General features: G+C 47.7%; 2 protein-coding genes across 3 annotated transcripts in view; one reads left to right on the top strand and one right to left on the bottom strand.

The window, feature by feature from the left end:
- Positions 1 to 549, top strand: part of Sstr2 (somatostatin receptor 2) — a 7,181-nt gene extending 6,632 nt beyond the window's left edge. Inside the window, exon 3 of one of the 2 annotated variants that reach the window (XM_032912668.1) lies at positions 121 to 549. In XM_032912668.1, coding sequence (XP_032768559.1) covers positions 121 to 168 — 48 coding nt within the window. In that variant the 3' untranslated portion in view covers positions 169 to 549. The other variant, XM_032912667.1, reaches the window with a different exon arrangement.
- The window catches only part of Slc39a11 (solute carrier family 39 member 11), a 412,294-nt gene that overhangs the window by 384,272 nt on the left and 6,084 nt on the right, over positions 1 to 21,938 (bottom strand). The window lies entirely within an intron of this gene.

Raw genomic sequence — 21,938 nt, 5'->3', positions numbered from 1 at the left:
TCCTGCCTCCCCTACCCATCACACCCGGCTTTTCTAGAGCAGAGCGGGATTTGAGTCTGGCTTGTCCGAAAGTATACCCCTCTGGTCACGTCTACCCCTAAAGTGAACGTTTTCGTGCAGGCAGACAATTCAAAGTCTGGAGAAGAGGACACGATGGCCTGGGTGTGACCCGGTGGAAAGCAGCTACCCGGCAGAAACCGGAAAAACCAAAACTAAAATCAAAGTTCCGCGCGTGTACGTGTGCTTGCCCGCTATGTAATCTCGTGATCTGATATTTCCGTTCGTACATCACCTCCCCACCCCCACTCCGGTCTCTGCGGAGCCAGTATACACGTGTCCTGTGTTTGTAAACCCAAGTAGCTAGTTCGTGTGCGTCTAGTATAGGTGGACATTTACCACAGCGCTGAACCTGACGACAAGGACTCGCCACGTCAGAGTCAATCTAATCTAAGCTTCCAGCCTCCCTCTTGCATGGGCCTTTCCCAGACCCAGGAGGAGCATGAGCAGTATGTTCATATAATAATACATTTTTGTAAAAAGAAAAAAAAAGAAAGAAAAAAAAGAAGTTAAAAGTAAGGTAGTTTTGTGTTCCTTATCGTACAGAGCCCCGATGCTATATACGCTCCTAGCCTCGCAGGCGCTGCGTCTGCGCCGGGATGGGTGTCTCATCGATTTCAAACACGTTTAGTCAGAGCGAGAAGAGACAGTGAGAACATTCTGTGAGAGTCAGAACTTAAACTCGAGTTTGCCTCTCAGGTACGATCAGTTATTCATTTACCCGAAGGGACTTAAAGGGTTGTGGCCATAGATGATTGTGTTTATCGAGACAAAGTCTGCTTTGAGATCAGATTATAGTTTTCTCTCCTCAAATTCCTTTAGTTTCGGGGACCTTCGGGGTAGGGAGGGATCAGGAGCCTGAGAGGCAAGAATCAGACTACGATTACCATGGGCAAACAATTTTCTCCCCAACACGTACCCGTCCCTGTGTGAGTGCATACATGCAGGAGCGCGCGCACATAAATAAATAAATAAATAAATAAATAAATAAATAAATAAATAAATAAATAAATAAAACAATGAAAAGAAAAATGAAGTAGAATTATATCTTTAATGCCAGATAAGACTTCTTAAAGAAAGAAAAGAGAAATGTAACTCCACAACTCCTTAAAGGCATTTTTTGGGGTCTTCTTGTTCTCAGTTCGTTTTGGGGGGGCAGGCTGTTGGTTCTTCCTGTCTATGTATATGTAATGTACACGTGTGTTTATGCCTGTGCCTGTGTGTGCACCTGTGTGCTTCTGTGTGTGTAGGTTGGAGGCTGACACTGCTGTCTCCCTCCGTCGTGATTTACGCTAGTTCACTGAGACATAGTCTCTTACTGAACACGGAGCCTTCCAGTGAAGTGAGCCTGTTTGCCCAGAGGACCCCCATCTCCACCACTCAAGCATTGGTGTTGTAAACCATCTGCTGTGCCCAGATGACATTGTTTTGAGCTCTGGGGATCCAGATTCAGGTCCTCATACTTGGGCGGCAAATGTGCTACCCAAATAAGCCATCTCCCCAGCTCTCAGAGGTATTTTCATGTATTTATTATTAATGGGGCGGAGACGCGTTGGCTGTGGCACATGTGTGGGTGTCAGTGAACAACTTCCTGGGACTGATCCCTGCCTTCCACTTTTATGTGGGTTGTGGGGACCGAATTCAGGTCACACGGCTTGCTCAGCGAGCACCTTCACCCGTGAAGTCATCGTCCCAGCTCACAAGCATGGCTTCTGAAGAACTGGATACAGAGCTGGACATTATGAAATGCACAGAAGTGAAGACTCAGGAACAGGGCTTATGAAACATTAAATTAAGGCTCACTAAAGGAGGATATAGGTATGTGCAGGGAAAGGCTAGGAGCCCCACCCTTCACAGGGACGGCTGTGTCACCACCTTCCTCAGCTGTATGCCCACGAAGTGTTGTCATACAGTTGATGTGATATTTGAATATGCTAATTAGGCTGTTCATTATTCATTAGATATGCTAATTAAGATGGTCCTCACACCAAGGGTGCTATTTTCCTCTTTGTGTACAAGTGACAAGAAGTGATTCAGCCCTCACCCGCTCGGTTGATCACAGCTTTAGGATATGAGGGAATCCAAGAGCAGGTGAGTGGATGCTGCTGCCGGCTCTGGGCTGGGTAAGCGTCCCGTTTACCATCCTACATGTAGACTTCGAGTGCGCTTTAAAGTGTGTTCTTCTGGCTCCATAAGCAAGGGCTGTTTAGTGCTCAGAATGGCTGGCTGCCCTACCCATGGCTAGCTTACCTTAGTGGGCCGTGCTAACTGCGGCTGTGTCAATACTGAAAACTACTCCCCAAAACTACTTACTATTGCTCAGCAAGATACATTCAGTGGGATTTATGATAGGCAAATAAATCCACCCCGAAGTAAAAGTGCAACCATAAACCAAGACTACAGGGACAATTGTTACAAAAAAAAAAAAAAAAAAAAAGGACAAGCGCACACAGAGAGATCCCAGACTGCTACCAAAGGCAAACTTAGTTACCAGTTCAACTGTGGGCTGGCTTCTCGGCAGCCATACCAAATAGTGAGTCACTGCTTCCTTTTCTTTTTGATACAAATGGGCAACAAATTGGAAGGAAGCTCTCTACAGATCCACCTTTACCATCGCCACAATTGGAAGTACTCATCTTTGAAAAAACATGCCTTTTTTAATCCCCCACTCCGGAAGTGGCTCTGAGACACCCAGAGTGGTAGAGATATTTCTGGAAGACGGTAACACTGTAGCCTTCATGTCCCTGTAGCTTGAGAAATGGCCTCCAATGGGGCTTTGATCCTAAGAAGCCGCCCATAACCTCACGATGGAATGTCTAAGTGATGGCTGGGGGTACTCGGGCAACAGGATGGTCATTTGAAGGCAGAAGAAAGAGGACTTTAATATCCGTGGGACAGGGCTCGGAGGTGATCTCACAAAAGTTGAGAATGTACTTTCAGTCCCCAGAATCAACACAGAGGTCAAGTGCAAGTCGTGTGCTTGTGATTCCAGCAATAGTGAGCAGAGGTAGAGAGAAATGGACCTCTGGAAGCTCACTAAGCAACTAGCCTAGTCTGCCCTACACGGTGAGGGCCCAGGCCAATGAGACCCTGTCTCAAACAAAGAGTAGATGTGCCTAGCGCTCAACACTCAAGGCCATCCTCTGACACACACACACACACACACACACACATACACACACACACACACACATAAACCCTGACGACGCATAGCATGGATACACATGAACACACACACACACACTCACAACACATACACAAACACACACAAGATCAATAAATAATTAATTCCATCCAGATAAGCAATCTGGTCCCATGATGTGGAAATTCATGTTTCACCTGGTAATCCACAGGTTATATTTATAATTTAATTAAAAATTTTGGGGTTGGGGATTTAGCTCAGTGGTAGAGCGCCTGCCTAGCAAGTGCAAGGCCCTGGGTTCGGTCCTCAACTCCGAAAAAAAAAGAAAAAAGAAAAAAATTAAATATATTATTTTATTTTATACACATGATTGTTTTGCTCGCATGTATGTCTGCGTACCGTGTGCATGCCTGGTGCCTGTGGGAGCCAGAAGAGGGCATTGGATTTCCTGGAATGGGAGTTAGATAGTTGTAACCATGTGAATACTAGGAACCAGACCTGGGTCCTCTATAAGAACAGCCAGTGATCTTAGCCACTGAGCCATCTCTCCAGCCCCTGAAACATCTATTCTAAAGACGACTTGTTCTCTGGATTTCTTTTATCACAAAAAAAGAAAAAAGAAAAAAAAAGGAACAAATCTTTTAATGTAAATGTTAACACAGTTTTAGTTCAAAAAGTCACTCAGAGCTTCAATCCAACATCATGAAGACAGATCTGATGGATAAAGGGGAGTGGGTACAATTAAAAAGTAATGCATCAGGGCTGGAAGGCTAGCTCAGCCGTTAAGGGCGCTTGCTACTCTGGCAGAGTTTGCTTCCAAGGACACACGTTGGACAGCTCACAATAACCCGGGACTCCAACTCTATGGATCTGACGCCCTCTTCTGGCTTCTGTGAACACCTGCACCCAGGCGCTCACAAACGGACGACATGGACATAATTAAAAGTAAAATAAATCTTTTTTATTTGATTGTTTTTTTAATAATGCCTCGGATCGACTTCGTGATCCCTGATGGTCAGATGGGTTTTACAGGCTACTACTCGCCTCCCAATACAAGGGGTGGCTCAGGGCCGATTAAACCTACACGGACTTAGCAGAGGCATTGGACGGCATCAGAGCTCCAGGGGCGCTGAATGATGTTGGCTGTGGTTTCAGTACCAGAGAGCTGAGTGATCTTGGACATGGAGCTGAATTTGTGTTTTAGCTTAGAACACGCACCAGTGATGCGAAGAGGACAGAGGAGGTGAAACAGTAGGCAAGAGAGGTCTCCGTGGACCCGCGGCAGGCAGAGGGGGCTCCGTGGACCCGCAGCAGGCAGAGGGGACTTTGGTCCGGAAGCAGGCAGAGAAGACTCCGTGGACCCGCAGCAGGCAGAGGGGACTCTGTGGACCAGCGGAGCCTGTTTGCTTACACAGATCTGACCTCCTCTATGCGGCAGTGCACAGTGATGCCTGCCGATTCTATTGGCTCCAGCTTCCCAAATGTGCAGTGTGAACACTGGGGTGGGTGGATAGGCAATGGCGACTGAGGTCTACGCCGCCTCCGCTATCCGCTCCAAGGGTGACTGTTCAACGAAGGGAAGTCACACTGGGTGAGGGTCAAGCTTTTCTACCTCGCCGAAGAAATATGGCAGGGGGATCCAAGCAGTTGTGGGGCGTGGTTGGGAAACCCGATTTCAGCTTCTGACGCGTGTGCGCGCAGCCTCTCAGGGGTAAGTGCCGACAGGCCCAGTGCTTGAGCTTCTAAGTAATGACTTGGACTCAGACACCTGTTTCTCATGCACATTTTTGCCAGCTTGAGAATAACCAATTCCCTGGCAAATGTTCTATGAAAGAGAACCTTTCCTTAAGAGTTTGTTTTCCCTCTGTGCGCGAATTCCTGGGAACAATGCCGTTGGCAGAGTCTCTTCGTTTCTTGTTTTTTTTCCCCCTAGCAGCTCATGTAGGAATAGAATTCTACTTAAGGAGGACAATCTTCTGTAACTGCCGTCGCCTATTCGATTCAGCAACCACCAGGCTGAGGATACTGTCTCAAAGACAAAGACATCCCCCCCCTTCACCCCCACCCCGCCATTCGGACGCTGGCCACCCCTTCCTGCATTCAGAGGGGTTGAATACTGGTGGATGATCCACTCGTTCTCCTAGAGACGGCTCAGGCTGTTCGTATCTGGACTACGCCTTGAAAACAGGGCTAAATATTAACCAAGCCCTAGCCAAACCCACTGGAAAGAGTTATTGATTCTCCTAACAATATAAAGCCATTAAAATGAAACTCAAGGGTCGGATCCCTTGCCCAGTGAGCACCTGCCTCCCATTGGACAGAGCCAGAAGCAGGAGGGAGGGGAAGGCACAGGCACAGAGACCGAGCTGACACAAGGGTAGGGGGCTGGCTTCCTTTTGCAACTCGCTCCTCCGGGACACAGGTGGGGAGGGGGAGGATCGGACTTCTTTGCTGGGATACCGGTCTTCAGGAGGGAGAACTGCTCACTTCTATTCCTGCTGCCGCCAGAACCAGAAGCAGAAAGGGAATGTCCTGGTTTACAGACACAACTGCCTGACCTTTCCACGAAGTCTGTTAAGAGATGTGATACAAGGGGCTGGAGGGATGGTTCAGGGGTCCAGCGCATCCGCTACTCTTCCAGAAGGCCTGGGTTCAAGCATGGTGGCTGAAACAATCGGAAACTTCCGTTTCAGGGGGTCTGATGCCCTCTTCTGGCTTCTGTGAGCAGTAGACACGTGTGCAAGTGAAACACCGAAATACATTAAAAAAAATAATAGTGGGGAGGGGATGATACAGGGGTTACTCGTGGAGGAAATGCCATGCTGCGGCCTGCTTCGTCCGTTATACAACGGCATGGACTCCAGTTGCCTAAGCAATGGAGAAGGTCCCTTGGCAGTAGAAGTCGCTGAAGAAAGCAACATGGAGGTCAACAGAGAGCCCAGCCCAGGGGCAGGTCTACCAAAGACCTTGCCAGCCTTACACACAGCTCCTCACAAAGAAAGATGCTGTGAAGGGCCAGGGCAGGGACCCTACAGGGCAACTGCTAGTATCACAGAGGCAAAATCTACAATTAGCTGGCTGAGGTAACTAGCCATTGGTTACACTAGGGACAGCAGGGGACCAGCCATGGCCAACCTGATCAGAGATCCCCCAGCCTTATAGGCGACTCTTCCCAGGTAAGGGAATTAAGTTCGTTGCCAAGGAAGCTGATGTTTTTTCCCAAAGGTTTGCAGTCTCACATCGATAGTCTATTCAAATGATCTTCATACACCACGACAATGCTTAAATGTCTCAGGGGAGAGCGTTCACAGGGCCTCCAGTCCCCTCCATCTCTGTTCTTCCTCTTCCTTGTGACGTGTGTACATGCATGTACTAGTAACACTCCTACACATGGCTACTACACGAGATACACATAAATGCGTCAGGCCCATTTACTCATGTATGCGTATGTATTTGTCAGACAGACATGCGAGGTGTGTGTGTCAGATGCGGGTAGCATGTGTACATACACACACCGTGTACATCCGTTAGGGGAGACCTTCAGTGCAGACATTTCGATGGCGGCTTTCAGTGCAGGGAAGAGGTCACAGCTTGATCCAGCCATTTGGATTCTAGAACTATGTGGGCTGCAGTGACGGCTCAGTGGGCAGAGGCTGGCTATACAAGCGAGAAGACCTGTGTGCTCGTACCCAAAAACTGCATAAGGCTGGACATGGTAGCACATGTCTACAGCATTCCTTCGGGGAGATGGGAGGTGGAGACAGGAGCATGCCCAGAAGCTTCTGGCAGCAACAAGGAACACAGCAAGCGACAAGAGACCCTGCCTCAAACAAACCAGAGAGTGAGAATCAAGACCCAAGCTTGTCCACATAGAGCCACTGTGCCATGGTGTGTGCACGGCACCCCCAAGAACATGTGTGCACACACACATACATACACACACTCACACACATGTATACATACTCACAAACATGCACACATACATATACACACACACTCACGAGCATGAACATATACATATACACATATACACACAAACATGCACACATACACACACATGTATACATACTCACAAACATGCACACATATATATGTATATACACACATATACACAAACATGCACACATACATACATATACACACAGAGAGAACTAGGAGTATTCAACAATTTTCCAATAAAGAGAGATACCTGGGCATGTGTTAATTTTCCACCCAGGATTCTGGTTTCAGTCACAGCCTACTCTCCCGGCTACAAGCAGGTCACTTCAATTAAAGTCTAAATGTTTTGTGAACGAGATAAATAAAATATTTCTTTAAAATCAGAAAAGAGAGTTGGAGAGGTGGCTCAGTGTTTAAGAGCATTGACTGCTCTTCCAGAGGTCCTGAGTTCAATTCACCAGCAACCACATGGTGGCTCACAACCATCTGTAATGGGATCTGATGCCCTCTACTGGTGTGTCTGAAGACAGCTACAGTGTACTTAAATTTAATAAATAAATCTTTAAAAGCGAAAAAGAAAAAAGTTGCAACAGCCTGTGAATGGCTGATCCATCACTCCGTAGTCCACAACCATAAGGACTACAGCTAACAGCAAGGTTTCTCGAGAAAAATCCCTGAAAACAACTTTAAGTGTGTCCCCAACAAGTGCAGCATGTGTCAGCTTTTGTCAACTTGACACAAACCTAGGCACAAGATAGTACCTCAACTGAGGGGTCACCTCCATCAGATTGGTCTATGGGTGTCTCTTTGGGACATTTTTCCTAATTATTATTTGGTGTAGAAGGGTCCTGCCCACTGGGAGCCATTCCATCTCTGGGCAGATGGTTCTGGCTATATCAGAAAGGTAGGGGGAGCAAACACGCTAGTGAGCTGCTTACCCATGGTCTCCCTTACTTTGAGTGTCTGCCTCAGATGATGAACTGTAACCTGTAAACCAATAAACCCTTCCCAATTTGCTTTTGGTCATGGTATTTATCACAGCAAGACAAGCAATCGAGGACACCATCACAGACACCTGTGTCCTTTAATACAAATCTAAGGTTGACCACCTTGGGGAAGCTGGGACACTCTGACACCGGGAAAGTGCTTGCGGCTCCCTCTCTCCCAAGAGGGCACCTCTACAAGTGTCTAAGTCACTTTCCTATTGCTGAGATAAAACACCAAAACTAAGGCAGCTTGTAGAAGAAGGCACTTAATTGAGTTTACAGTTCCAGAGGGTTTGAATCTATGACGGTGGAGCAAAGGCTTAGAGGCAGGAACAGCTGAGAGCTCACGTCTTGAGCCATGAGCAGGTGGGGAGAGAATGCATTTGACTGGGATTTGACACACTTCTTCCAATGAGACCACACCTCCTAATCCCTCCAAACAGTTCCACTAACTAGGAACCAAGTATTCACAAATATGAGCCTGTGTTTGTGTGTTTGTGTGTGTGTGTGTGTGTGTGTGAGAGAGAGAGAGAGAGACAGAGACAGAGACAGAGACAGAAACACAGAGACAGAGACCCAGCGCGCATACGAGCAAGAGCGCATGCGCATCTTGCGTATCTTGCGCGTCTTGCGCATCTTGTGCCATCCTGTGCGTCTTGCGCATCTTCCGCATCCGGCACATCTTGCGCATGCTCTAGGTTATGCACTTCTCATTCAAACCATCCCAGCAGGAGACTGGCCTCCCTTGCCTTGTCTTGCTATAGCCCACCTCTATGGCTCAGGATGGCTCCATGGGCTCACCCCATGGGCTCTCCTAGTACTTATTAGTATAAGCCGGAGGGGAGGATGATATAACAACTGTTTGTGATGAGATGAAGTCTGACCTCCAGTGTTCAAGCTTGACATCACTCAGCTGAGCTGTATCCGCATTGCCAGTTGAGCCTCCTAGAAAAGAGTGGCAAGAAACCCTGGCTTCAGAGAAGCCATGAATGGAGAGAAAGCCTGGCCTCAGAGAAGCCATGAATGGAGAGAAAGCCTGGCCTCAGAGAAGCCATGAATGGAGAGAAAGCCTGGCCTCAGAGAAGCCATGAATGGAGAGTGGCCTCAAAAAGACTCTCTTTGCTTGGCTTCTGCTCAAAAGTTCTTTGCCCGACTAAAACAGTTACTTACACCTCTCTCTTCATGTTCCCACCCAGAGGCCCGGGATATGACAGACCATGACACGTCCCTCCTTTTTTCTGAGTCTTTTTCTAAGTCCACAGTTAAGATTGGAATGTGAAATGGACCTCATAGGCTCATACAGGTCCCCAGCTGATGACACCATTTGGGCAGGTTGGGGAACCTGTACGACGCAGAGTGGCCCCACTTCCTGCCTGCTCCCTGCTCGTCACATGGGGATGCCATGTGACCACCTGCTCCTGCCACTATGTCATCATGTCATGTGACCCAAAATAACCCTTCCTCCCAAGTCGAATCTCTTAGGTATTAATGCAAGGTAGCAGAAGGGACATCCTCACCCCCACAAGGGGCAATATCCCCAGTCCCCAAAGCCCGTTCTTTCCGGAGTAGAACATCTCTAGCCCAACTGAACACACACAAAACGTGGCCTGGCACCGGCACTGTGTCTTGTGGCTGCTGGGCAGACCCCGAAGTTGGCTGGAAGGTTAGAGGGCTTTCCCTGCTCTAGGATGTACCAATGAGAACATCCTACTCACTGAGGAGGAACTCACATGGGGGCCGATGAAGTAAGCCGCTTCACCAGGAGAGCCTGGTTGGGAAGGTGGCTTCCCCTCAAGGGGAGCCAAGATGGCCAAGGCTGGAAGATAACATGAGCCATGGAGTTTGAAGCCAGCCAGGGGAGTGTAGTAGACTACGGAGAAAGAATAGTACCATGGTCTAAGGAAGCCCAGATTCTTTTGGTAAAAGTCAATGTCTCTGTTCTAGCACTGTCTTTGTCTGCCTGTCTCTCTGTCTGTCTCTTCAATTAATCATGTCAAAGTTCTTTTCTATATCTACCTCTTTCCACCAACCTTTCAAAACCATGTCTTCAAGCCAGGCATAATGGTGTACACGTGTAATCTCAGCACTGAGACACAGGCAGAGACAGAAACATCATAAACTTGGGGCCAGGGCTGGAGAGATGGCTCAGTGGTTAAGAGCACTGACCGCTCTTCCAGAGGTCCTGAGTTCAATTCCCAGCAACTACATGGTGGCTCACAACCTTCTGTAATGGGATCCGATGCCCACTTCTGGTGAGTCTGAAGACAGCTCTTATGTGCTCATATACATAAAATAAATCTTTAAAAAATAAAAATAAAAAATAAAAGCTTGGGGCCAGCCTGCGCTACATAGTATCTGTCTTAAAACTAACAAAACAACATGAAAGTGTTCTTTAGAAGTGTAAATTTGTGTTTAAAAATAAATCTCAAACTGGAGAGATCGCTCAGTGGTTTAGAGCACTGGCTGCTCTTGCAGGGGACCCAGTTCAGTTCCCAGCACCCACATAGTAGCTTATAGCGGTCTGTAACTACAGTCCTGGGAGTTCTGGTGCACTCTTCAGGCCTCCACAGGAACTGCAAGTGCATGGCTCAGAAAACACACCCACAATTTTAAAAAAAAAAAAAATCAAGTTAAAATCAAAGTATTTTTTTTAACGTTTTTCTTTTTAAGAATTCTAAGCCAGGTGGTGGTGGCACATGCCTTTGATCCCAGCACCTGGAGTTAGAGGCAGGTGGATCTCTGTGAGTTCAAGGCCAGCCTGGTTTACAGAGCAAGTTCCAGGACACCCAGGGCTACACAATGAAACCATGTGTCGGAAGAGAGAGAGAGAGAGAGAGAGAGAGAGAGAGAGAGAGAGAGAGAGAGAGAGAGAGAGAGAGAGAGAGAGACAGACAGAGACAGACAGACAGAGAGAGACAGAGAGAGGGGGGAGGGACAGAGAGAGAGAGACAGACAGACAGACAGACAGACAGACAGACAGGAATGGAGGGAGGAAGGAATTCTACAATACCTCCTTTAAACTAGTGAGTGGCTCCATTCTCACGGCACACAGCCGGGATCGTATTCCAAAGGGATAGAACAGTGGAGAGTCTGAGTCCCGTGCCCGATGGTTCAGAGCCAGGGTCGCCATTTCTCCATCCCTTCCTCCTTTTGGACTTTAAATGGCTCTGACATGAGTTTACTACGTAGCTGAGCAAGAGGAAAAGACCCTTAGAGCAAACAGCTAGTGAAGACTGGGCTCCCATCTGTCCCAAGATGGACCCGGAAATGCACCGGCTCAGTTAGCCATCGAAGTCCCTGGAGCCAAACCACTCCATCTGATGAATGGCCAAACCCAAGGGACAATTCAACTGCCCCGAAGACTGGAAGCCCCCATCCTTCTCAGGCTTCTAACACGCCGAAAACATCTCGCTAACAAAGAGCAGAAGAGCCTGGGGGAAAGACGGCTCAGTGCCCGCATGAGAGCATGGACTCTGAACTCTGGCCCCTAGCACCCATGTCAAAGCCAGAGGCTGTAACTACAAGTCTATAATCCCAGTGTTGGAGAGGTGGAGACAGGAGGGTCCCACAGGACTGATGGACAGCCAACCTAGCCATTTGATGATGAGTTATAGATTCGATGAGAACTGTTGTCTCAAAAAAAGAAGGTGGAGAAAGGCTGAAGAGATAGCCCAGTAGTTAGGAACACCGGCTGCTCTTGCAGGGGACCTGAATCCACACGGAGGCTCACGGCCATCTCTAACTCCAGCTCCATCAGATCCTAGCACCCTCTCTGGCCTCTGAAGACACCAGGCAAGCATGCAGTCTACATAGATAAACGCCGACAAAATATTCATGCACATAGAGTTTTTTTTTTTTTCTTTTTTCCTTTTCTTTTTTTTTTTTTTTTTTTTTTTTTTTTTGGAGCTGAGGACTGAACCCAGGGCCTTGTGCTTGCTAGGCAAGCGCTCTACCGCTGAGCTAAATCCCCAACCCCTAGAGTTCTTTTTTAGGTGGAAAATAACTAAGGAAAACATCCAACATTGATCTCCAGCGCCCACACACATGTATACACATGTACACACACACCTGCACCCATGCATGTACACCCAACACCCACACATACACAAAACCACGGTGGGCAGAGTGTATAAACTGGCTTTTAAAACTTGCTTAAGGCTTGTTGGACTTACGTTGTGCGTGTTTCTCAGAATGCTTTCTTGTTTCTAATCTATCCATCACTCTGGCTGTCACAAAGTAACAGTGGCAGCCTTTTATAAAGAGGAGACCAGTCTTTGTCAAGAGGGACCGAACATTTTACACACACACACACACACACACACACACACACACACACACACACACACTGCATACCCCTTTCCGGGGTTTACCTCGGACATTATCCTCTGTCTTCTTCTGAAGGTGGTAGGGATGCTGTCTTTGGAGTCACCGCCCTTATTTGAAGACTGAATGCGGCCTCCCTTCACCTCCCATGCCCTGAGGATCCGAGGAAACCCAAGGCACCCAGGAGAAGCCTTTGTAGCAGCGCAGGCTGCAGAAACAGCCCCAACTACATAATTGGTGGTTTCCATAGATATGCTGACAAAATTGCCATACCCTATCACTACACTTATTTTTCTGTTCTTAAGATTGTTCTTATATGTTCTTATGTTTTTCAACATTCGTTTTCTTGCTGATCTGCCATCCCTGCCTGCCAGCTTTTAAATGGACAGCCCGGACCACTTCCCCCTCCTTCCTATGCATCTCCGTTGCCTGTTTATAGTTTTCAGATACGTTGACCTCCAAATCTGCCATCAAAGTAATTATACGGCACTAATACGAAAAGTAAAGGGCAAACATCTCTCTCTCTCTCTCTCTCTCTCTCTCTCTCTCTCTCTCTCTCTCTCTCTCTCTCTCTCCTTTGTGACTTAATTTTAAACATTTCCAAATGTGCCCTTTAGGAGGCACTTTCCAAGAAAATTGCATTCTCCAGCAAAGGAACTCAAGAAGGAGTCTGCTTATTAGGACTGCCATGGAAATCCTCTCCCCTGTTTCCACCGTCCCTCTGGAAGAGAGCTCACAATGCTCAGCAAAACCTGTTAGAATCTTATCAAATGTAACCATTCCTCCATCTCTGCTAGCTTGAACCAGAGATGGGCGATAGAACTTTGTCATGTGTTTGAAAACTCTCTGCCCACGGAAAGCCTAAGAATGGAAGGAAAAGGTGTGGAGGCGGGGGGTAGGGGGTGGGGGGTGGGGGTGGGGGGTGTGACACGGGGGGGGGACATGGAGGGAGGGAAGGGGGAAAATGTTGAAAACGGACGGATACTTTCAGATCATGCTTGGTCCTTGGGGCTACATCGGATCCCCTCCAGATCATGTAAACAGTGCAGCCTGTTCAATGGAGAGCAGGTGACAGGAGGCATGATCTACAAGCACCACAATGTCAAGCAGGGACTTGGTGACAACCAAACGATAAGAAATGCTGAGAATTTGGAAAGTGGTCCAAGAAACAACTTGTTATCACCCCCTTTTTCCTTTCTTTCAAATCTGAACCAATTACCAGCTGCTTGGATAGTCTTAATTACCAATTAGAGGACATGGCCCTGTAATCCCAGCTACTGAGGAGGCCAAGCCAGGAGGATCAGAAATCCAAGCACTCCCTGGCTACACAGCAAGTTCAAAATCAGCCTGGGCAACTTAGCAAGACCCTGACTCAAAAAGTAGCCCAGGTGCTTTAATCTCAGCACTCAGGGAGACAGAGGCAGGCAGATCTCTGTTGAGTTGGAGGCCAGCCTGGTCTACAGAGTGAGTCCCAGGCCAGCCAAGACTATAGTGAGATCTGACTCAAACATAAAAAGATAAATAAAACAACTTAATTCATTAACTAATTAAAAGAGGCTGGGGAGATGACACAGTCGTCCTAAAGAGGACCAGAATTTGGCTCCCAACAGCGTGCAAAGCTCACAACTGCGTACACTAAGCATGCAATGAAGACGGTGTCCATGCATATACACAGGCAAAACGCTTATATAAGTAAAACAAATAAATTTTTTTCTAACCAAACCCTGCACTAAGCACTCACATGCCTTATCTAACTCAATTCCCCAAAAAGCCTCATGTGCCCATTCTACAAATGGGTAAACTGAGGCACAGCAACGTTCTGTGACTTCCCCAGAGCCTCAGCGCACCACGTCCCCACACGACATTTGTACCTGAAGGATTTGTGACCTTAGATGAGTACCTCCTAGAACTGCACTTCCTTATCTGCAGAACTGGGGATAACCTGTGCCTCACAGAATTTCGTAAAGATCAGACCAAAGAAAAATATTTTATAGTGGGGCAGTGGTGGTTTACACCTTTAATTCCAGCGCTCAGGAGGCAGAGGAGGTGCATCTCTAAGTTTGAGGCCAGCCTGGTCTACAGAGTTCCAGGACAGCCAGGGCTATACAGAGAAAAAACCCTGTCTTGGAAAAGTAGGAAGGAATGAAGGAAGGAAGGAAGGAAGGAAGGAAGGAAGGAAGGAAGGAAGGAGAGAGGGAGGGAGGGAGGGAGGGAGGGACAAAGGAATGAAGAAATAAAGGGAGGAAGGAAAAAAATTTAAAAATCTGTCAGAGAGGTGCCCAATAAATATTACATTCTCTTCGCCTTCGTTATAACGATTAACGGACTGGTTTTGAAGTAGGGTCTCACTATTTTGCCCAAGTTGATCTAAGACTTCTGGAGTCACGTGATCCTTCCACCTCAGCCTCTCAGGAAGCCAGACTACAGATGAATGTCATTAGACCTTTAGTTAAACAAAATAAAGCGAGATTGTCTTAGTCTTTACTTTCATTAACTTAATGTATGCATGTCACCAGTTTGCTTGCATGTGTGTATTACACCAGTGCGCATGCCCAGGGCCAGAAGAGGGTATCAAACCTCCTGGAACGGAAGTTATAGGTGGCCGAGAGCCACCATGTGGGTGCTGGGAACTGAACTCACGTCCTCAGGAAGAGCCACAAGTGCATTTAACCCCTGAGCTGTCTCTCCAGACCCTTTTTATCTCCTTGGTTGTGGGATCATGTCCAGCCTCTAGAGCTTGGTGCTAAGCCGAAAGAGAAGCACTTTTGTCTTGAGTCTGTCGTCTCCTGTGTCTGTCAGTCATGGGTCCAACAGAAACGGACAGTGCACCCAAGAGAAACGCATGCCACAACGGAAGGAACCGCGCGCACAGGAATGGGCGGCTGTAAGGGAGTCAGTGAGGGATGGTCCTTAAGACAAGGTGGACAGGTTGAAGCCCCAGGTCATCCCTGAACAAGCTCAGAACCCTGTTTGCTCTTTTTCCTCCAACCCCGCCCAAAGAAGAAAACTCTGGCCTGACGTCATCTCTACCTATTTCCGGGTTTCCGCGACCCACCCACGAGTGCTCACCCAGGGGCCCGGCTTTTTTAAACTTTATATGAGCATAATCCCAGCTCATAGGTCATCACTGCCTATCCCAAACCCATAAAAACCCCCTGTTTAGCCCAGATGCAAGACTTCCCTGACCTCTGCCTATGGTCGCAGTGAACTCGCTCCAGAGCTTCCTCTCCATAAACCTTCCCTTGTACTTCCTGTTTGGCTTCAGTAGATTCATTTTGTCTGCAGAGAACCCTATCAGAAGCCTCAATCCTGAGGCGTAAGAGTGGAAGAGGAAATGATGTCACGAGAAGCCAGTGAGAGAAGCTGCCAGGAAGTGAGACAGTCTGCCACCAGGATCCCAGTGATTCCTTTGCTCTCCCTTTGCTGGCCTCAACTGGAACCAGAGGGCAACTGAGACGATGAGGCAGCCTCAGGGGTACAGGGCAGTGAGGCACCGCATATCGAATATGTCGAGAGGCGGAGGTAAGCACAGAATGCGTAGAGCCACGGTTGTCTCAGGCGCTGTTAGAATGGCAGGTGCAACACCAGCATGATCTCCAGCAAGAGAGGCTGAGGGTATAACATGGGTGACAGAAAAGTACAGTCCCTGGGGGCCATGTTAAATCGGAAGGAAAGAACCAAGTCCGAAAGACAGTCCTCTGACCTCCACATGCACACCGTGGCAGTTTACATACATCAGCAATAATAAATTTAATTTTGATATTTTATGTGTATAAATCCTTCTCTGCATATGTGTGTGTATACCATGCACATGCCTGGTGTCTGAAGAGGCCGGAAGAGGGTATCAGTTCCCTGGAACTAGAATTATAGACAGTCATAAGCTGCTATGTGTGTGCCGAGAACCAAACTCCACCCTCTGGAAGAGCAACCAGCGCTGTTAGCCGCAGAGCTGTCCCTCTAGCCCCAGTCAATACATTTGTTTAAACGCCCTTCAAATGGTTGCGTTCTCTACAAGACCCTCTTGCAGTGGACCTGAGTTTGATTCTCAGCACCCACATGGCCATGTGGGTAGATGGAAGGCGTACTGTAGCAACAGGAAGCCGACGGTTCACATCTTGAACCACAAGCATAAAGTGGAGAGAGGAGGGCCCTTTGCAAACCCGCGTGAGGCTTTGAACCCTCAAAGCCCGCCCCCAGTGACGTACTTCCTCCAGCGAGGCCACGCCTCCCTAGCCTCCCCAAAGAGCGCCACCAACCGGGACCAAGTATTCAAAAGACTGAAACCCAGGCTAATATTTATTGTTATAATCACCATATTGAGCATAATTATTGTGGAGTACGAATATGTCAACAGACTCATACACAGCCCAGAAACTTGCAGACAAGCGATCAGAAGGTTCCCGGGTAGTCATGTCTTCCTAACTCTACAGAACATCCACAAGGGCAAAGGTGTCCCCATTTTGGGACAAAGACGCCAATGTTAGATTTGAATATAAGTGAACTCATGGTACTGTTGGCCTTGTTAAAATTAGGAGGACATAGGCCCTAGCGGACAGCTACAACTGTTGTTTGGCTAAGTGGACATGATGTGCCTGTCAAATTGCCTTCTGAATGATCATGTTTATGCTTATCAGAGAGTGCTGCTGCCGTCAGTCGGGGTCTGAGGGGCTTTCCTCCCATAGCAGCTACTGCCAGCTCTCAACTGGTGAATGCTCGGCCTTAACTGTGTCTCAGTACCACCGTGTCCAAGGCTTACAGAAAGTCGAGGGAGACCAGAGAAAGAATGTAAGCGCCGGATGAAGGTGGAGAGTCCGGAAACTCTTCCAAGCATGGAACGGTCAGAGCGCCGAGGAACGCACAGCAGTTGCTACTCATGTAACAACTCTGGTAGCAACAAGATTGAGTCCATCTTTCTGTGTGGGATGCTGAATGGGGGAGGAGTCATGCAGCCCCGCCTCCTAGGCAGTTAACAGTCGCTGGGGAGGTGAGAGACCTTTTTTTCCTCAGTGTGGCTAAGTGGTCCCTGCTCCCCTGAAGAATCCCTCACTTGTGCTCCTGAAAGCAACCCTGGTTAAATTCCCTGGGTCACCCAAGACAATCTCAACGTAGATGGGAGGTGGGGACGATGGCTAATTGAGAAAGAGAAGGGATCGGTGGGAGAAGGAAGGGGTGGAGGGTAAGGAGGATGAATAGAACCGAAGTGAGGTGTCTACATGTATGAAAAGGGCATAGCAAAGCCCACCCATATACATCACCGTGTGCTGATGAGAAAACTACAAATAATAACAAAAAAAACATGTTTGGGGCTAGAGAGATGGCTCAGTGGTTAAGAACATGGGCTGTTCTTTCAGAGGATCCGGGTTCAATTCCCAGCACCCACATGGCAGCTCACTCCCGTGGGCAACTCCAGTCCCAGTACTTTTGACACCCTCACACAGACATACATACAGGCAAAACAGCAACAAACAAAATAAAGATTACACACACACACACACACACACACACACACACACACACGGCTTATAAAAACAATATAGATGAATAGATGTTGGGGTGGGTATACAAAAACAATACAGATGAACTCAACATGAATTTTCACTCTCTCCTTTAGAAGTTAGAGTGAGAGGTAGCGTGACTATTTTTATAGATACATTTTTTAGCATGCCAAAAATCACTTACTTACAAAGTTAAATTGCTCTGGTATTCCCCAAATACTGGATGTCAATTTTGTGCCAGAGGCTGTTCTAGAAGCTGGGATTTCAGGAAGACAAAAGACAGTGCAGTTCACTGCTCCTTGTGGTAGGAGACATTAGATTCCAAATATTCAAACTGACCTGTGAGGTAGTTCAGGTGAAGGCGCTGCTGCCAGGCCTGACACCCTAAGTTCTGTCCCAGCACCCCACGAGGTGGAACTGAAGAGAACTGACTCCTGCAAGTTGTCCACTGACTTCCATTTGCACAGACTAGCAGACAAATATCCCGTGTGTGTGTGTGTGTGTGTGTGTGTGTGTGTGTGTGTGTGTGTGTGTATGTCTACATAGGTGTGTATGAATGTATTGTGTATATATGTGTAGGTGTCTATATGTTATGTGTATATATGTGTGTATGTCTGTGTCCACATGTGTATGTGTATATGTGTATATATGTGTATGTGTGAATGTCTGTGTCCATATATGTGTATGTGTATTGTGTATTTATGTGTGTATGTCTATGTATATGTGCATGTGTATGTATGTGTCTATAATGTGTGTATGTGTCTATATATGTGTATATATGTATGTGTATATGTGTGTATGTCTACATATGTGTATGAATGTGTCTATATGTGTATGTGTATATATGTATGTATGTGTGTATGTCTGTGTCCATATGTGTATGTGTATTGTGTATTTATGTGTGTATGTATGTGTGTATGTTTATGTATGTGTGCATGTGTACGTATATATATGTATGTGTCTATAATGTGTGTATGTGTCTATATATGTGTATATATGTATGTGTGTATGTGCGTATATGTGTATTATGTGTGTTTGTGTGTATGTGTATATATATCTATATGTATGTGTATGTGTATGTGTGTGTTATATATAAAATACACAAATAAATGACCTTGGAATTTGAGTGCAGCGGCAAATGCTACACTGAAAACACACAGGCAGTAAAGAGCAGTGGCTGAGGCTCCAGTCCCAGAGACCAACAACTGACTTACACATCAGCTCTGCTATTTCCTCATGATTGGGAGCAAATTAAAAACCTCCCTGCCCCAATTTCCTGCTCCATAAAGATAAGAAGCAGGATGAGCTGTGAGCACTGGTGGACGGAGGGAGCAGAGTAAGGAGGCTCGCACAGTGAAGCTCAGTCTGGTGGACGGAGGGAGCAGAGTAAGGAGGCGGAGGGAGCAGAGTAAGGAGGCTCGCACAGTGAAGCTTGGACCTGCAGTGGTCCAGGTGGCCTTCCTGGCCTGCGGTGATCTGGTAAAAGAAACAGCAAGCATGAAGGCCTTAATGAGGGACCAAGCCTCAGCTTACAGAACCAAAGGCCAGGGAGGCTGCTGATGGAGGGAGGAAGGAGGAGAAGGAAGGGGGAAGAGGAGGAGGAGGAAGACAGAGGAGGAAGCAGGAAGAGGAGGGAAGAGGAGAAGGGAGGAAGAGAAAGGAGAAGACTGCTCATGGGCTTTGAAGGTCGTCATCATTGCCTCTGACTAAAACAAAAGGATGGCCTGGTTTTGTGAAATAGATAGTCACGGCCTTAACCATTCAAAGAAATGAACGAAGAAGATCCGGCCAGCTTTTGCAGCAAGGAGCGGAAACTAAAGGGGGAACAGAGTAGAAACTGGCAGAATTGCAGGGTAACTCTGGTTCCACTGAGATGCCGGTGACTTGATTCACGGTGGTAAAACAGAGATGAGAAAGAATGGGTCCATGAGCCAGGGCTGGTGAGTGAACACTGGCTCTCCGCTTGGTTTGACCCATAGGCCCTACCGACTGGAACACATCCACTCCCGGGCAAGCATCCACTGCCTACTGCTAGTTTTACATGGCTGTGGCTTTGACTGTGGCTGTGCCACAGAGACCACGGGAGCTGCTAAGTCCTTAGTTCAATCCCTAGCACCCCATGAAACGGGTTGGTTGTGTGTGCCTATAACCCCATTGCACTTGAAGTAGAGGCAAGAGGATCACAAGTTCAAGGTCATCCTTGGCTACACAGTAAGTTTGTGGCCAGCCTGGACTCCATGAGACCCTAGCTCCAAAAAGAAAACTACAACTTGGTAGATTTTGAGGTAGGACTCTGAGGCCATTCCCAAATGTTCTATTCTTTGTGCTGGGAAGTGAAGCTGGGGTGGAAAGGGGCAAGAGAACAAGCCAAAGTCAGACCTAAGTGTTCCCTGCAGCAGCTAGCACACCACCAGTCCACGTGCATACACAGCCAACAAAAATGGAGGACAGAGGACGGGGGTGGGGGGGCAGACATGCAGGCTCCTTCACCAGAGAGATGCTTGCCTAGCTGTTAGTGGAAGGTAATCTCTCAGGTACCTGCAAACAGCCAAGTCAATCACCAGCCCCTTCTACAAATGCCACCTCCAGCAGACACAGCTGATAAATGCCGCCACAAAGATAAGATGTCAGGACAGCAAGCATTGATCTCATCGGCATCTCCCACCGAGAGTAAACACCAAGCATCTGAATCCTACTGGGCACTTGTGTAGAATCCAGCTTCTGTGCAACCCAGCATAGCTTTCACTGACACGGTCTATCCTCTGCTTCCTCAAAACACACACACACACACACACACACACACACACACACACACACACACACACACAGACACACACACACACACTCACACCCTTTCCTTTTTCCCCTTCCTTCTTGCTTCTTTTAGCCACAGTTAAAATGCTGCTCTCCGCTTCAAGTGAGCCTGTCTCTCTCCCTTACTATCTCCCGTCTGAGCATGAACAAGGTGTGAATGGCTGCCGTTCCCTCCAACAGAAGGGGTGGGAGCACAAAGCTCACAGGTTCCACTTTCAGGTTTATGTATTGTACTGGCTGGTTGTGTGTGTCAACTCCACACAGGCTGGAGTTATCACAGAGAAAGGAGCCTCCCGTCAGGAAATGCCTCCATGAGACCCAGCTGTAAGGCATTTTCTCAATTAGTGATCAAGGGGGGAGGACCCAGCCCATTGTGGGTGGTGCCGTCCCTGGGCTGGTGGTCTTGGGTTCTATAAGAGAGCAGGCTGAGCAAGCCAGGGGGAGCAAGCCAGTAAGTAACATCCCTCCATGGCCTCTGCATCAGCTCCTGCTTCCTGCCCTGCTTGAGTTCCAGTCCTGACTTCCTTTGATGATGAACAGCAATGTGGAAGTGTAAGCTGAATAAACCCTTTCCTCCCCAACTTGCTTCTTGGTCATGGTGTTTGTGCAGGCATAGAAACCCTAAGACATGGAGAAACCCTAAGACATGTATACCTGTGGAACATGGCCAACTCCCATCCAAGAGGAGTTTGGGATGGGTTGGAGCCGGATCGGGATGAGATCACTCTCTAGCAAACATCTTCCTGCATGCCTTTCCCTGTGCACCCTTTATGTAGACGCCATGGCATTATATGACCTAAATGCATGTCATATTCCCAAAGCATCAGCTGGGTCATTTTGAATGAGAGCCACAGTTCATGGGACCATTTCCCAGGCACCTGGTCACAGACTGCCCCAAGAAGGAGGACATGGTATCTGTGAAAAATCTGTTTAAAAAAAAAAAACTGTATTCATTTGCTTCCTGTGACTGTGACAAAATACCTGAGGCAAACAACTTATAAAGAGAAAAGGGCTACTTTTTATCCAGTTTGAGTGATTGGTTGAACCCATTGCTGTGGGCCTGAAGTGAGGCAGCACATCACAGTGGGAGCACATCACAGTGAGAGCACATCACAGTGGGAGCACAGCACTGGGAACACATCATAGTGGGAGCACAGCACAGTGGGAGCACATCACGATGGG

The sequence above is a fragment of the Rattus rattus genome, chromosome 9 (genome assembly GCF_011064425.1).
Source record: "Rattus rattus isolate New Zealand chromosome 9, Rrattus_CSIRO_v1, whole genome shotgun sequence".
Classification (NCBI taxonomy): domain Eukaryota; kingdom Metazoa; phylum Chordata; class Mammalia; order Rodentia; family Muridae; genus Rattus; species Rattus rattus.
Note: the sequence above shows the minus strand (reverse complement) of the source record. Positions and strands in the feature narration are given on the sequence as shown.